This window comes from Microtus oregoni, unplaced genomic scaffold (genome assembly GCF_018167655.1).
Source record: "Microtus oregoni isolate MIOR12 unplaced genomic scaffold, Mior012 000004F_ref0000308, whole genome shotgun sequence".
NCBI lineage: Eukaryota > Metazoa > Chordata > Mammalia > Rodentia > Cricetidae > Microtus > Microtus oregoni.
This window is the reverse complement of record NW_024543063.1, coordinates 28,929,164-28,945,634: the sequence shown is the minus strand read 5'-3', so window position 1 is coordinate 28,945,634 and position 16,471 is coordinate 28,929,164. Positions and strand designations below refer to the sequence as shown.

The window sequence follows — 16,471 nt, the reverse complement described above, 5'->3', positions numbered from 1 at the left end:
TAACAAGGAGAGACAGATGGAATGCTTGGAGTACGATGGCCAGTTCTAGAGCTAATCCGATTAAAGCGCATAGAATCTTCTCCGTAGCACACAAATGAAATCTGACAGTCAGTGTCAGCCGAGATACCTTCAGCCAGTTGTTAGCCTTGCTGTTTGGTTTAGCATCTTTTAGCAACACCCAGCATGTTGCAGAGGGAACCGAGAGAAGCAGAGAGGTCCAGGAAGGGGCTGCCCATCCTTGGTGCCCTCCCAGAATGCTTTGCTCACGGGTGTGAACCCCTGACGGTTAAATTCCCAGAAGCTAAGGCAGGCAACTGGCTCCAAGGAGAAGGAATAGGGTTATTCTCACTCATTGTCTTAGGAGGTCTGTAACCCATGGAGTCTGGAGATTCCAGGGCTGCTTAGGATGGGAGATGGTGGCCACATTTCTCTTTCACCTAAGAGCAGCTTCCTTGAGGTGGATCAATACACAGCACCGCGTGGGACTGAGGAGATGGTTCAGTGGACAACATACTTGCCACACTTGATGCGCAAGGGTGGATTTCAGAGTTCAGGCCCTAATCTCATTACACCTGCAACCCGGCCCTGGGGAGAAGGAGACAGATGACCTCCAAGGACAGCTGGCTAGCCAGACGAGTGAAAGTGGGGTTCAGCAAGATAACCTGTCTCAGTAAATAAAGCCAGACGCGACCTAGGAATATACGGGCACCTCTAATTTTCATGTGCATGAATACACACGTGCATGTGTAGCCACACGTAATATGAACGTGCATACATGGACACAGGTCAAACATGCAGGTTTACCTGGACCCACATATTTTCATTTGCACTACACATGCAAAATGTTGTAGGAGGCTGCTTGTTCATTTCCCGGATGCCCAGACTCCTGAAATAATCACACAGAAACTGTATTAATTAAATCACTGCTTGGCTCATTAGCTCTAGCTTCTTATTGTCTAACTCATCTTAATTTAATCCATTTCTATTAATCTGTGTATTGCCACATGGCTGTGGCTTATGGGGTAAAGTTCTGGCATCTGTCTCCAGTGGGGCTCCATGGCTTTTCTCTCACTCTGCCTCCTTTCTCCCAGCATTCAGTTTAGTTTTCCCCACCTATCTACCCTATCGGGCCAAACCAATTTCTTTATTAACCAATGGTATTAACAGCAAACAGAGGGGAATTCCACATCACCTCCCCTTTTCTGTTTAAATGGAAAGGAAGGTTTTAACTTTAACATAGTAAAATTACATATAACAAAACAGTTATCAAGCAAGAATTACAGTTACAATATTTATGTCTACTTTATCTTTTATCATAACTAAAGAAAACTATAATTATAACTATCTATTCTTCAACTCCATCAAAGATTCCAGAAGGATATAATATCACCTAAGTAAAGAGGAAGTGCATTGTAAGCAACTTTCAAAACTCTATAATTGACAGAGACTTCTCGCTGCCTGGACAGTCACCCAAAGTTCTTCTGTACCATTGGGACATCCATCTTCAGCCTACGGGACCATAGTATCCAGCAGACTTTTCCATGAAGCAGGAAGTTACAAAGACAGTTCCAATTGTATTGGCAGTTTGTCAGTAACTTGTTTCTGTGTCCTGCAGAATGTGTAGCAGAGACTTTCATGAAGCAGTAACCCCGAAAGACCATCTCACCCTTAAGCAAGTTCAACAGTCATTTCTCTGTGAGTCCTGCATGTACAGTTCATCAAGCAGTCCAGACCAGATCAGTTTCTTGCCCAAATGGCTAACCAACTCCATAAGGAGCCTCTTTGATGCCCATCTTCCTCTTAAAGTATATCGGTGCTGCCAGGAGCAGATGTGTCTCATTGTCATGCAAGTCTAAGTTCTTAAAACATTTTAAATGCCATATTCTGAAGGTCTCTAAAAGATTTGAAGAATACCTATCTGACTGAATATATATCTCTATCTAAAAAACCTAACATAACTACACACTTGACTATTATAGTTGACTATCTATTAACCTATATTTCCCAATTATACATTACATTTTCAAATGAGCTGCACAAACAGAATACCTTAATCAAGAGCAGAAATATACATGTAAGAGAAATGACCTTAAATTTGTATCAATAAACCAAGATCCAAACAAGAACAAAGGATAGGCTGTCCCAGTATTGCTCTTGTGGCTCTCTGTGCAGTGGACATGAAAACTACACTCTGCCTAGGATGACATGAGCCACGGGTGCAAATACTGCACTCCATCTTCCCTGGCCAGCCAAGGGGGAATAAGTCCCCAGATCCAGTTACAGCTGGCTTTAACTCTGCATCAGTCAAAGGCTGCCTTGGGTGGCTCCCACTCAGGATGGTGTTTGAGGTGGTAGGCTGCCAGCTGCACCTACTGTGTTTCATTGGCCTTTCAAGCTCTTGGTAGCCTTGGGCTACTCTCAGGCACAGCCTGGCCTGTTCCTCTGGTTTGTTTTTAACTAAGCATTTTGAGGCTTACTTTGCAGAAAGGTTAGCGTTAGATAGCTCTCGACCGTCTCTGCGAGAACACTCTTCTTCTCCCAGTTCCCCGGCTCGGTGTCTACCCAACATGGCCTTGTTTGGGGACATGGACTCCTTTGAAGTGATGGGTTTTCTACCCCTATCTTTTTACTTCTTGGGCTTCAGTGTCTCCTAAGCTGAGCTACCATGCTCTCTTTCAACCCAAGGATCACTTTCTTTATTAGAGACGAAGGCTGGAAAATTCAAGCTGGCTGAATCTGCCCCGCCTTCTCTATGGTCTAACCCCATCGCCCTAGATCCAGGGCTCTTCTGTCTGTCTGCCTTTCTTGCTCTGGTCTGTTCTCTGTCTGTTTTAAGCACAACTTTTTCTGGCCTGGTATACAGTGAGCAGAATCTCGCTCTGGCCCTTCACCAGCTCGCCAGTTTTCCTGTTCCCCATCCCAGTGGTAGTTACTTTTCTCGTGGCCGTGACTAGGTTCATAAGGGGCAGCTTAAGGAGGGAGGGTTTATCTTGGCTCTTAGCCATCGAGCACAGTCCGTCAGGATGGGGAGGACCAGACAGTGGGAGCAGCTCTTGACTGTGGCTGCAGGAGTGGGAGGTCAACATGGTCACATTCCTGCCGATCAGGAAGAGGGGGGAATGTCCATGCTCAGCTCGGTTTCTCCTCTTTGCCCTTTTGGTCAGCCCAGGCTCTGGTTCATGAGTTGCTGCTGCCCACATTCAGGTTGAGCCGCCATCCCACAGTCAGTCCTACCTGGAAGCACTCTCGTGGGTATTCAAGGTGGGTCTCAACGGGTATGAATCCAGTCCAGTTGATTTGAGGATTAACCATCACTCTGAGTGAGGGTCCTGTGACCACAGATGTGAACTTAAGTCGATTCCAGTAATGATATGTGTAGTAACTCATGATTTCTGCCTCCAACCGTCTCGGCCATGCTACCTGGCAGGTGAGAAACACACTGGCTCAGCTCCTACCGTACCCTGCTTAGCTCAGCTTGCTCTGGTCACTTCTCCAGAAGTTTCCTCCCCGTACCCCACATTATTAGTGTGGCTGTCAGATTATGACTGATGTTCTTGACCTAGAAAGACGATTTGCTAGGGATGGACAGTTCAGTAGGAGCCTCTGCTTGAAGCTCAGTGGACTTGAACATGTTTTCAAATTCTGAGGGTTCTATTCAGAGACCCTACTGCTGCCCCCTCCTTTGCCTCTGCACTTCAGCTTTTTTTCATGTTTAAATGGGACAGGACAAACAGCAGTGTGCCGCCAACTGTCAAGAGCTCTGGAGATGAACATTTTCACTGGTTTTCCTGCCTACGATGGACAGCTATGTTTTCCCCCTCCCTTCTGCTCTCATCCCCCCTCCCTTCCCTTTATCTCCTTCTCTACCTTACAGTGTAATCCTGGCCTGCTTCAAACTCGCAATCCTCCTGCCTCAGCCCGTGGGGCAGCTGTGATTACAGATGTGTGCTCCCACACCTGGCTTCAGGTTTTTCTAATTTTTGGCAGTCTGCTAACTGTGAGAGGCGGGACTAGTCTATGCACTCAGCTACCATTCCACGTAGCGGCCCAGGCCTTGAGGACCATCTGAGACTCTGCAAATGTAGTAACAGGCCACCCAGACTCCTTAGCAGCCCAGTGCCAGCCGTGGGAGTGAGGATTGACTCCAGGCTCCTTGTCTCAGAACAGGGACTGTTGCATGCAGGGCCGAGTTGATGAGGGCTCACTGTCCCTTCCAGGGTCCAGCCATCTGTGACTCTGGACAGTGTCTGAACTGCAACAGGCTGCTATGATCTTGATTAAATCCAGGGTAATCATGGCTTTCACCCCATTAGTTTTTGAGTCGGATCAAGTGACATATTAAGAATGTACACCTTGTTTGTTGCTTAATAGGTGCATACATGGATTTCTACATATACAGAAATATATATATATTTCATATATGTATCTATATATACACATATATACCCCTTCCCCCAGATTATTCATATACATACATATATATATATATATATGACTGTGTTACTAAGGGCTGAGTGATGAAGGCAGTTCAGTTACTGGCTTATTTCTGTGATAGTATTTGCTCCAGAAGCCTTTGGGTACATCTGTGGAACTTCTCATTCCCATAGCACTTGGCAGTTAGTTCCCAGTATGTCTCTCCTTGGACTGTCCCATCTACACATGAAGGAAAAAAAACATTAAGAAAAGCTGGAGCACATGGGAACCACCGATATTCTGCATGCCTGGTGACCAGCTGTGTGCAGCCTGCCCCTGTGGTCTCAGATCTCTGTGGTACACTGGAGACTGTTGGTCCACAGAAGACCCATCTCAGTGCTGAGCCCCATGAGGAAGGCAGCTTCACTGCTCTGTGGCCAGGAACAGAGCATTGTGGGGGAGCAGAGCTCAGCAAACCTATGCAGGCACTGACAGAGCCTGACAAGACGAACCTGCTGGAACCAACCCTGAGATGAGCCATGGGCCTAGGGAAGGTGCAACATCCTCGAGTCCTTCTGTGTCCACCCAGTCCCTGTTCCCACCCACACATCCCCTCCGCTGTCACCAGGGGCTCTCTTGGAGGCTGGAAAGGTTTAATCCTTTCTGGTTCTCTCCCAAGATAAGCTGGGTAATTGAAAATGTGCCCGCGAGTATAATCTCCAAATTGGTGGATTTGAAACAAAGCCGATTAGAGGATTCCAGTTGTAAGGATAGGAACAGAAATCTTTCTTTAGAAGATGCTGTTGATGACGAGGAGCTGAGAACCTTGGTGGGCTGCCCGTGAAGACTCTGTGCGAAGAATATCATTGGGGCTGGGGAGATAGCGTAGTGGGCAGAGTGCCAGCACAGGGACTTGAGTTATTCCCTAAAACCCACATATAAAAAAGGCGTACATGGTGGTACGTGCCTGTAATCCCAGTGCTCGGGAGGCGAAGAGAGAGGATCCCTGGGGCCCGCTGGCCAGCAAGCCCAGCCTATTTGTCAAGTTCTGGGCCAACAGCAGGTGTTTAATATGAACTAGATGGTCAGCACCCGAGGAACAGCAGCCAAGGCTGTCTGACTTCCATATGCACATGTATGTGTATCTGAGCACACATGACTGTGGCACAGAGTGGGAGAGCTGAGTGGACCACAGGTGGCCTCCATTGTCTCCGTTCCCAGCAGAGGCCTCTGTCGTCCACAGCGTGGAGTCAGGACATGCACGTCTCTCTTTAGAACGCCTCCTCTGCCCCCACCAGGGCTCCAGCTGGGATCAGAGGTGCCTAGAGAGGCCTCAGGAAGGCAGACTGGAGGAGGATCTCAAATTAGAAAACCACCATTGTCTAAGGACGAAGGGCTCACAGAGCCCACTGGCCAGCATGGAGCTGGACACAGGAAGTTTAAAGAGGATGAATTTGTGGTTTGTGCCTCAGGAACCACAGGAAGGTGGCAAGAGTCAGCCCAGCAAGTGGAGAACTGTCTGCACTGTGGAGACATGTGTAAAATCATCTCCACACTGGGGAAGACAGCGTGGACGAGTGGATCTCTGGGGAAGACGAACTCATGATCCCCACATCTTTCTAATTCTCTCCCAAGAAAGTCAGCAGGATTAGCTTTCCGCAGATGAGCAAATCAAGGCTGGGAGAAGAGGTACCTTTGTGAGGGGTCAGGGTTGGTATAAATCCAGTTTGACCTTAGAACTCTGGATGACATTGCTCTGTCTTCTGGAAGTTTAGGGTGCTCAGCGTTTTGTCCTCATGGAGAGATGATGTTTGGGATCATTCCCCACAAGCGACCCAGATGCCACAGAGCGAGGCAGTGTGTGCCCATTGGACACCGCTTCTCTTCCTGGCCCACTGACCTCTGCCCTAAGGCTCACTCCCTTCCTGGCAAGCTTAGCCTCGCACTGCTCAGGCACTTGTCCCTTTGATTCTCAACCTGCCAGGTCACCTGGTGTCATTCAGGTCTGCACCTGGATGTGATGTCGGCTTGCAAGCCACTGACACATTCTGAATCCCAGCCCTCGGGGAGCAGCCAGCAGCTCTGGCTCTCAGCCCACTCTGGCAGATGGCCCTGATCTGAGAGTTTATGTAATATCTGTCTGACGGCAGTGACTGCAAGAGACACTGGCATCTCATTTAAATAATTTAACCATCATAAGCCATGCTGCTGTGGGTACCGAAGCTTGCAGGAGGAGCTGGGCGGAGATGTTTGTGCTTTCTATAGTGTGGAAACAGACGGTTGTATCCAAGGCCCTCTTCAGATGTTTAGACACTGAGGCATCCTCACACACCTACTCTGTGTAAAAATTTACTGCTTTCTTCAAGATCCCAGCACGTGGAAGCATCATAAAGACAAGGAAACCCAAGATTTCCTAAAACTCATGTGCTTGGTTTGAATGTAAATGAGTTCTTGAGGCATCGACTCTTGAACACCTCAAGTGCCCCTGCTGCCGCTTTCCATAGGTATTTATCCATTGAAACAAACTCTTCATCGTCGAGGAGCAGGTTAACTGAAGTCCAGCCCCCTGCCTCAGTATCATCATTTCCAAAAGCTGATGGTGTTCAGATCAGACAGACCGGAGCTATTCGGCTTAGTGAGTATGTTCTCTCAACATGTGGAAGAACGTGGAAGCTAAGCATCGACGGGCAGTTATCCCAGCCACTTGGGAGACTGAGGCAGGAGGATTATAAATTCAAGGCTTGTCTGGGCCACAGAGCAAGTTCAACTTGAACCATGTATGAGAACTTGTCTCAAAATTTACAGAAGATGAAAGGGGCCTGCGCACGTAGGTCAGTGGTAGAGTGTTTGCCTGGCACACACGAGACCCTGAGTTCTGTGCTGAGCTGTGCAGAGTCGACACAGTGAGAAAAACACTAACAGCATGCAGATGTCAAAGCACACGTGGAGTTTCAGTATCAGCGAGACTAGAGAAGGTAAAAGCATTTGTTGTTACATTCATTTGTGTGCGTGCCTGTACATGCCATGGCAGGCCTATTAGAGTCAGGTCTCTCTAGGGGGTCCCAGGGATTGAACTCAGGGTGTCAGACTTGGCAGCAAGCACCTTTGCTCACTGAGCCTTCTTGATGGCTGAGCACCAGAGAAGTTTTCCAGAAGAATCAAGAGGTTGTATGTTAACCGCTCTAGTTGGCATCATGAACCTGGGAGAGCAGGGCCTAAAATGAGGCAGATTAAAGTCTCATGCGATAGTCAACTTTATTCAGAGTACCAGGCCAAACTCTGAGGGTTAAGACATGTCCAGTCACACGGACAAACTGCACATGGCCTAAACATGCTTTTTCTTAGAGTCATGGGGATAACAACAGTGGAAGTGAATGCGCTCCTGTCTGCTACACCTGGGAGGAGCACACAAACACAGTCTAAGAACAATTCCGTGCTTCGAAGGAGCTGAGGTCACCAGGTCTGTCTTGTTTGCTTGCATTTTTCTTACAAGCACTCAGAATTTCTCTTGCACAACTAACTCCATTTTTGGACTGTATTCCCACAGTTGTAAAAGACAATTAATTGTATTATGTCTCATCTCAGATGGCAGCTACAGCTCCCACGCGAGGCAAGCTGCTACAACCCAGGACTGTACAGATGTCCCCTCGGCCTGTCGTCATGCTATTCTGATTCCTTCTACTGTCCTCACGTGCCTGCACCAGGGTCCAGAGCTGGCATGGGGAAAAATCATCAAGCCTCCCCACCACACTCACACACATGCATGCATATACGCATGCACAACACACACACGCGTGCATGTACACACAATGCACATATACACACACATGCACGTGCGCACATACTCTTTCATGGCAGGACTGTGCGAGATTGTCATCATGTCGACTTTTGGGTCAGGCATTAAGATCGGCATAAGCCTTTGATGTGGGCTTACATTCTGAGTATTATGAAAATGAAGTACAAAGTAGGGGCTTGCTTGAAGGGCGCTCCAGTCTCCAGGGAAGACTTTCCGTGTGCCACGCGGATAATTTGGAATCAATTTGTTAATAAACGCATATCCAAGTTGGCACGCGAGGCACGCGAAGTGGAGCATTTAGAGAGGCCTGGGAATGAGCTCCTGCCGAAAGCGTGGCATTGGAAAGGAAGCTAAGAACTTTGCAGATGACGCGCGCACAAACTCCTTTGTTATGTTGGATTCAGGGACGTGCTCCTCTTTGCTGCACAAACATATGGCCAGAAACCCAAGTTGCTGAGTTGTTTTGAGATAAGAGCAACAGAGAGGGCTCCTTCTGGTTCATCCATATTTCATTAGGGCAGCAGTTAAAAGATTCATTAGAGACACCCATCTGTAGCCCGCAGCATTCTTGAGGGGGTTCAGATGGAGGCTGGATTTCCTGAGTAGCACTTTACATGCACAGAAAAAGACAACCATTTATGAGAATTAATAGCTCAGCAGAGAGAGGCTGCCTGGTAAACACTGGAGTGCGCCCGTGTTGAGGCAAAACACAGTGCATACTGCGAAAGGAGTAAACGTTTATTCTGAGCTCGACATGCGTGACCATGGCCAGGAAACATGGATTCGAGTTGCCATGCAGGATACGTTCTGTTGTAGAAGAGGCTACATGATTTTTATAGTCACAAAACTCTCCCACAAAAAAAATTATACATCAAGGTGTTGATCAGAAAAGGGGGTGGGGACTGCAGATAAGCCCGGGAGGTTTCTGCTGGAGGTCTCAAATGCTGTCTGATGATGCCTTAGCTTTTGTGTGGTGAAAGCCAATGATATTCTAGGTTAATGCATTAAAAAGGTTTGACCTGATAAGAGAGGATATTACATCAAGCATAGAGTGGTTAGTGAATAGTTATTAAGGGGACTAATGATAGCCCAGGATGATTTTGGCTATGGACCGGTAACATTCCAACTCTCCACAGTCACGAGGCTCTAGCCAGTCAGTCTTGCAGAATCTGCAAGATGGGCATGGCTTTTTTAAGGGACTGTGAGCTGACACCCATGGTATACTTATAACCTTGACTGCCACTTGCTTTAGCCAGCGCTCCAAGTCTGAAAAGGGCAGGAAGCCAGACCCAGAAAGGTAGATCCGAGTTGGGAAGCTCTTGCTTAGGGGAGGGTGGGCACCAAGGGTCCGTGAGATCCCATCATGGGGCACTCTAATAACTGTCCTGGAGGAGCAGAGATGTTCTAAAGAGACTCTCGTGCCCGCCTCCTTGGCTATCAGAGTATTGGGATAATGGTCCCCAAGGGACTGGGATTTCCCTGGAGGAGCCTCATGTCAGGGAAAACGGGCTTCCAGATGGATTTCCAGCTCTAGAACAGGCTTTCGCTCTGGTTGATGAGTCAATAAAATTGTACGGACAGAAAGAAGAATGGTGTTCACTGGAGTCTGGGAGAGGGCAGGGGGTGCCAGGCTTTGGTGGGGCCAATGTTTCAGTCTGGGTGAATGTTTGAGTGATGGCTGAACACCACTGTGAATGTCCCCAATGCCACTGAACTCGGCACTCACACATGGTAAGAACGGTCAACTTTGTGTGTATATGTTAGCATAATAAAAATTATTGAATATATCCTGGAGAACATAATTTGAAGCCTCAGAGAGGAATAGGAAAGGCAAAATTCCAAGCTCATATTTTTCAAAATATCCTGTTGGGAGTTAGTGAGTAACAGTGAACTAGATTTTACTCTTAGACATTTTGGTGGTCATTTCTAAGAACAAAGAGAGGAGAGTGTGACAGTCTCATTTCTGTCTCCATTCTAGAAATTTCCGTTGGTTACTATATCAGTAAGGGTTCTCTAGAGAAACAGAACTGATAGAATGATTCTCTCTATATAAAACGGGCTGTATTAGAATGACCAGCCCAACCCTGACTGGCTCCCAATGCAAAGTCTAAGAATTCCATAGTTGTTCAGTCCACAAGGCTGGGTGTCTTACAGATGGCCTTCAGCATGTGTCGGAATCCAGAAGAAATAGGCTCTAATTGCGTGAAGGAATGAACTGGTAGTGTGACGAGGGCAAGCAGGCAACGAGCCACCAGGAGGTGATTGATTAGAGAGACCCTTCACGGCTGTGTCCACAAGTGTGGGTTTTGGTTAATTCCCGAGTACAGTCAAGTTGACAACCAAGAGCGGCCATCACACTTCCCCTCCCTGGTGCTCGTGTGAGGATGGGCGTGTGTGCTCGTTTGCAGGTTTGGCGATGGCAGAAAAGCTGGCTATTTTATCTGTAGTGTTTCTGTGCTATAATATCATTTACCTTTATTATTTTTAAAATAACGTGGATATGTGCGGTGTGTGTGGGGTTGTGCACCGATGAGTCCCAGAGTCTAGAAGAGGTCAGTGGATCCTTTGGGACTGGAGTTACAGACAATCGTGAGCTACTGTGTGGGTGCTGGGGATTGAACCCGAGTCCTCTGGAAGGACATCCAGTGCTCTTGACCACCGAGCCATCTCTCCAGGCCTGCAGCGTGCCTTCTTCACTGCTCAGTCATCTGTCTGGTGGCTTCGTGCTGTACTGGTAGCAAGGTGGGAAGAGCAGGCTTCTAGACTAGGCCTCAGTCTTCCTTGTCACTTTGAGGTTCTCACCGAACAACTCATCATGGCCTTAATGTGCAGCCCCTTTTCCCAAAAGTCCAGTGCGCTTCATCCGTGTCTGAAGGGACAGTCAGTGCACATGTGTCTGCCCCCACTTTCCACCAAGCTCAGCATCTCCCTCCGCTCTGGTGCCAGGGGTTTGTGTCGAGATAGCGTGGACACAGCACTCATGCCAGGACAATGAGAACCTTGGGCACAAGCTGAAGTTCCCTTTCTCAGGGCAACTGAGGAAGAAATATTAATCTAATTCTATCATTATTGGTTTTAGATTTTGTAGTCAGGTAAAGGCTTTTCTGTGTGGCCACAAACTCAGGATAGGTGGAGAAGAAGATAGTCAGCCGTGCTTGCCACTGCGAGCAGAGCTCCTTCAGGCCAGGAATTGTGACCAACTCCCAGTGTTCTCTTTAACTCTGTGGCCAGTTTAAAGCATCTGATGTTGCTTCAGTCACACAGGCGCAGCCTCCTGCTGCTCTCAGATTCATCTGGACTGAGCAGCGGCCACTGTTTGAGGCTCTCTGGGTGAAGCGTTAGTTCTTGGATTGTAAGTGGCCTCCTTGAGAACCTGCCTCCTCCCCCGATTGCCCAGCTCCCTCTCCCAACATTTTCCCAGCCAGGCTTTTCAGGGGCTTGTTGGGCCAGAGAGGCTCTTTGACATCTAGACTGGTCTCAAGCACTTGTCTGTCCCTTCCCTTCAATCTTAGAGCCATGGGGCTGGGTGGGGGAGGTGAGGTTCTGTGCTTTGCTCCCCAGAATCCTCTGTATCTTCTGGAGCAGGAGGCTGCTCCAGGCCTCTCTCCTGGCTCAGTTATTCCTAGGTCAGCTGGGCAGAATGAAGTCATCCCTGTCTTTTCCACAGCAGGGCCATCACATCTGTTTCCTGGCCATTCTACAGCGCCTCACTTTGGGCCTTACCCTGGTGCTGCCTTGCTTTCCTTCCTGTCTGACTGAGCCTCTTTCCAGAGCTGACTGTGCTCAGTGAGGAGGAAGTGTGACCTTCTCCAGCTGAGCCATATCGCAGCTCTTCCTCAGCTGCGGCCAGAACAAACCCATGAGGTCATGTTTCAGGAAGGATATATGAGTGAGAACTGATTTGTGGTCCCAGAGGACCTCAAAGACTCTGAGGGAAAAAAAAGTGAAACAAACAAAAGCAGAAACAAAAAGATAAAAAAAATAAAAGGAAGAAAAATAAAATTGTGTGTGTGTGTGTGGGGGAGAGCGTGGGGGGTGGGGTTTGCACACTTTGGTTGTGGAAGGCTAGAAATCTTCCTAGCAACCTGATCTGGACCCTGCAGAGGTTTCTTCTGCATCGTCTAGCTCATTCCAGAAGTTCCTTCCAGGCCTGGATGTCAGTGCCTCTGTCCAATCTTCTACCGTCTAGCACCTGAGCATTAGAATAAACACCTGTGGTCACCTCCACAGGAGATGGGACATATGAGCCTGTAGTTAGCTGCAGGAGTGAGGTCTATCTTGTGTCCCATTGTGTTTGACGTGTGTGTGTGTGTGTGTGTGGCTTCTAACAGAGCTAGAATCCAGGGCCTCTTACGTGATAGGCAGATGTGTTATCATGAAGTCATGCCCCTAGCCAGATAGACACTTTTCTCTGTCTGTCCTTAACCTGTGGGCAGTAGGCCTGTGGCTCTCCAGGAGTGCACGGCCCTGGCTAGAGCAACTGATGTTTATGGCCTCAGGACCCCAGGAGGGCAACACAGAAAAGACCACACAAGGCATTTGGAAAGTTATTCTCTATTTAGCACGACCTTTGAACAACGTGAGAGTTACGTAGGTGATAGTATTTAGTTTACAAAATAATTGGAAGTCTTTTAACCCCGAAGATTATATAGTTTCACAGGGCTCATTGCTCAGGATGTGAAGCTGTCAACATTTTCCATTGGTCACTGCAACCAGAGCTCAGTGTTCTCTGTAACTTGGATTCCTGGCTCTTTAGCAAATCTCTTGCCAGTTTTACAGGGGATGGGAGGGACAGCTGTTCTCCTGGGGCTCCCTCTGTTCCCTCTTGTATTCCATAGCCCTGGTGGGGCTCCCATCCTGGGAGGGTGACTGCCCAAATGACCAGCCCCCATCAGCCACCTCAGGGCCTTAATGGCCCAAACATGTTGTCACATCGTGACAAGGAACAGAACTCTGTTCTGACTGCCTGTCGTTGATGTCATTGAAGATGGTGGCCTTAGAAAACCTGCTGTGGGCATTTCTGTTGGCATAGCGTGTGGCTGAGCAAGCCTGTTCTTCTAGTCCATGTTTTTGAAGTTGGTGCTAGCAAGCTTACTTGGCACCTAGTTACAACCTTAACCATTGAGCTGGCTCTCCAGACTCCCATCTTTAATTTTTGAGGCAGAGTCTGTGATTGGACCAGTAGCTCATCATTTTGGCTACACTGGCTGGTCAGTGAACTTCATGAATCGTCATTTCTCTGCCTCCTCAGCACCAGGATTTCAAGTGTGTGCCATCACGCCTGACCACCAGGTTCTGGGGATTGAACCCGAGTTCTCATGCTTGCACAGCATGCTTTCCCCGCTGAGCCATCTCCCCAGGCCTGCAACTAACATTTTTATCACGCTCACGTGTTTCTGACCCTGTTCTAAACTGTTTACACCAATACCGACAGAAACCTTCCACAAGGGGCCCTTCTGTACCCCCACCCTTTACTGAGGAGGAAGCTGGGCACAGGGGACTTGAAGAGCTTGTGGAAGGTCACGCAGTCAGCAGGTGGCATGGTCAGATTGGACCAGACAGTTGGGTCTGGTCTCACATTTGCTGTTGTTTCTGTTTCTTCAGGGGAGCCAGGGGAGGCCCCTGCCCCAGTGGTTTTCTGTGTGAGGTAAGATTGGGCAGCCTTGTACCGCAGCCAGCCACCAAGGCCTCAGGAATGCATGGGGAAAGTGGGGGCATGGGTAGTTGGATGGTGAAAACCCCAGCATCGTCCCTTAGTGACGGGAAGGAACGATGGAGTCCTGTGATGATGTCTTGGAGTTGGATGGTTGGTTTTCCAAGCCCTCTCTGGGATGCACATGCTGTTGTACCATGGGCTGTACCCCCAGGACCTGCACTGGCATACTGTTAGACATACAGCAGGCCTGCTTCTCTGCCAACCAAGGGCGGGGATGCTGGACCGAGCTGGGCATCAGCAGAGGAGCACCAACTTCCTTTAATTTTTTTTTTTTTTTAAGGTAGGGTGTCGTGCTGGTGAGGACGACCTTGATTTCCCGATCTTTCTGCCTTCACGTCCCAAACACTGGTATTAGGGGTGTGAACCACTATGCCTGGATTGGGACCATAGGAGTTTTCATGCTGTGTCTTTGACAGGTGTACTCACAGATGACATGTGTGTCTAGCATGTCCTCCACATGCAGTTCCTGCTGAGTCAATAACATGTAGTTTTCTCTTCTCTTCTCAGACAGTGGGCATGGCTCGCCATCTGAAGCAGCCCCTCCGAGGCGACGGCTGACTCGGAGACCAGGCTACATGAGAAGCACAGCCGGCCCTGGGATCGGGTTCCCCTCTCCAGCAGTGGGCATGCCATGCCAGATCTCATCAGGGCCGACAGGCCAGGAGTCCCACTACTCACAGCCCAAGGCTGGACAGTGTGGCCCCAGCCCCAGCGGGTGCTGTCAGGTGGTGGGCAGCCCTTTGCTCAAGAGCTCGCTTGTCCCCGCTGTGGCCTCTGTGGGTCACCTGCACCCAGCCCAGAACTCTATGAAAGAAACATCAGTGTACTTTGGGGTTCATTCCAGAAATGGCAACAAGCTACCTGAGAAGCTGACCAGGCCATGTAGGCCTGGGGGCAGTGGATGTTGTCAAGACATTTTATCTTCGGACAGCTCTAAGTCCCTGGCCTCCAGCCTTGGTGTAGCCTGGAACAAGGGATCAAAGGGCCTGGAGACTGTGAAACCTCTGGCAGCACCAGAGCTGAATGGCCCGGCTGATATCCCAGCTCTTCCTGGCTCCCAAGACACCTTTACTTCCTGCTTCAGCTTCATCCGACTCTCCCTCGGTGTTGCTGGGGAACGTGGAGAAGCAGAAGGTTGCCTACCATCCAGAGACACTGAGTCCCTTCATCAGAGCCCTCAAGAGATGGCGGCTGAAGCGTCCAGCTCAGACAGATCCCGTGAGGACCCTCGACGTCTCTGGACCTTCAATCTTCAAGCTACCCCAGGCTCTGTGGACTTGGATCAGGTCACAGGGAGCGACAGCAAGCCAGAATGTGGCATAGTCTCTTCCTTGGACACTGGCTTCTCTTCCCAGGTTTCATCTTCAGCTGGTGGGTGGGGCTGCCAGGGCAATGGCTGGGCAGGTACCCGAGGATGGGATGCTTTGCTCAGCGAATGGGAGCCCAGGCTACAGGACCATCTACTGATCAACTGCAGGCAGCTGGAGGTGTGTGTCCTTCAGGAGACTGGTACTCTGACTCAGGACTGGGTGGAGGCAGGGGGTGGGGCGGCTGATCGAGTGCTGTTCCTGGAAGCGGCAGTGGCTCCTGGGATGGCTGGCTGAAAGGATGTGGTGGCCCTTCTGTCTCCTCTGCCTCTGAGCATGGATGCTCTGCCCTTTGTTCTCTGTCTGTGTGGCTTAGGTGCTGGCATGGACTCGCTGATTGGGCCCATGCTTCTCCGCAACCTCTGACCTGCAGTGCGGTTTGTTTGGTTTAGCTCTGCTGTGAAATATGAAAATGGGGGCTGGCAAGATGGCTTGGTGGGTAAAGGCACTTGCTGCCAAGCCTGGCAACCAGAGTTTGACCCCCAGGACCCGCAGGGTGGAAGGGGAGAGCAGACTCCTTCAGGTTGTTATCTCCCCTGACCACGTAGTAAACAGAGGTGATAAAGTACGGCTCTGGGAGGGTAAGGGAGGCCGTCAGCTCAAGTTTGCAAAGTGTGGAATGGGCCCCATCCTCCCCTGCTTTGCTTCACTTGCCTGAAAGGCTGTGTGAGTCCCTCCTACAAAGAAACTGTTTTATTTTGGTGTGAATATGTACTTGTGTGTGTGCATATGTGTGCCTACATGCACGCATACAATGTGTGTGTGTGTGTGTGTAGGTTGGGGAGGACAACCTTGGGTGTCATCTTAAGGTCCTGTCACCGTGCTGGAGTGTAGGTCAGCGAGTTTCGGGGATTCTCCTGTCTCCTCCTCCCCAGACCTGGGGTCCCAGGCATGCGTCACTATGCTTGTGTGGGTTCTGAGCATTGAGCTCAGGTCTTACACTTTCAAGGCAAGAGCTTTACTGACCGAGCCATCTCTCCAGTGCCCAGCTTCAGTGTTTAGGGCATGTACCAGCCGCAGCCCCTTAGGAAGTTGTTCTGGGAGGGAAGGCGTGGCTACTGGTGGTTCTCGACGTCCGCATCCTTCCTTTCTTCTCCTCATTCTATGCTTCCTGTGCTGGGGATAGAACTAGGGCCTTGTGCATGCTAGGTGCCTACCACTGAGTTACAAGTCCAGCCC

The 16,471-nt window shown here is 49.4% G+C and overlaps 1 protein-coding gene across 1 annotated transcript in view; it reads left to right on the top strand.

Moving 5' to 3' along the window:
- Positions 1-16,471, top strand: part of Disc1 (DISC1 scaffold protein) — a 165,039-nt gene that overhangs the window by 10,055 nt on the left and 138,513 nt on the right. The window contains exon 3 of the mRNA XM_041650521.1: positions 14,433-15,412. Within this exon, the coding sequence (XP_041506455.1) occupies positions 14,433-15,412 (980 nt within the window). The remainder of the gene's footprint in view (positions 1-14,432; positions 15,413-16,471) is intronic.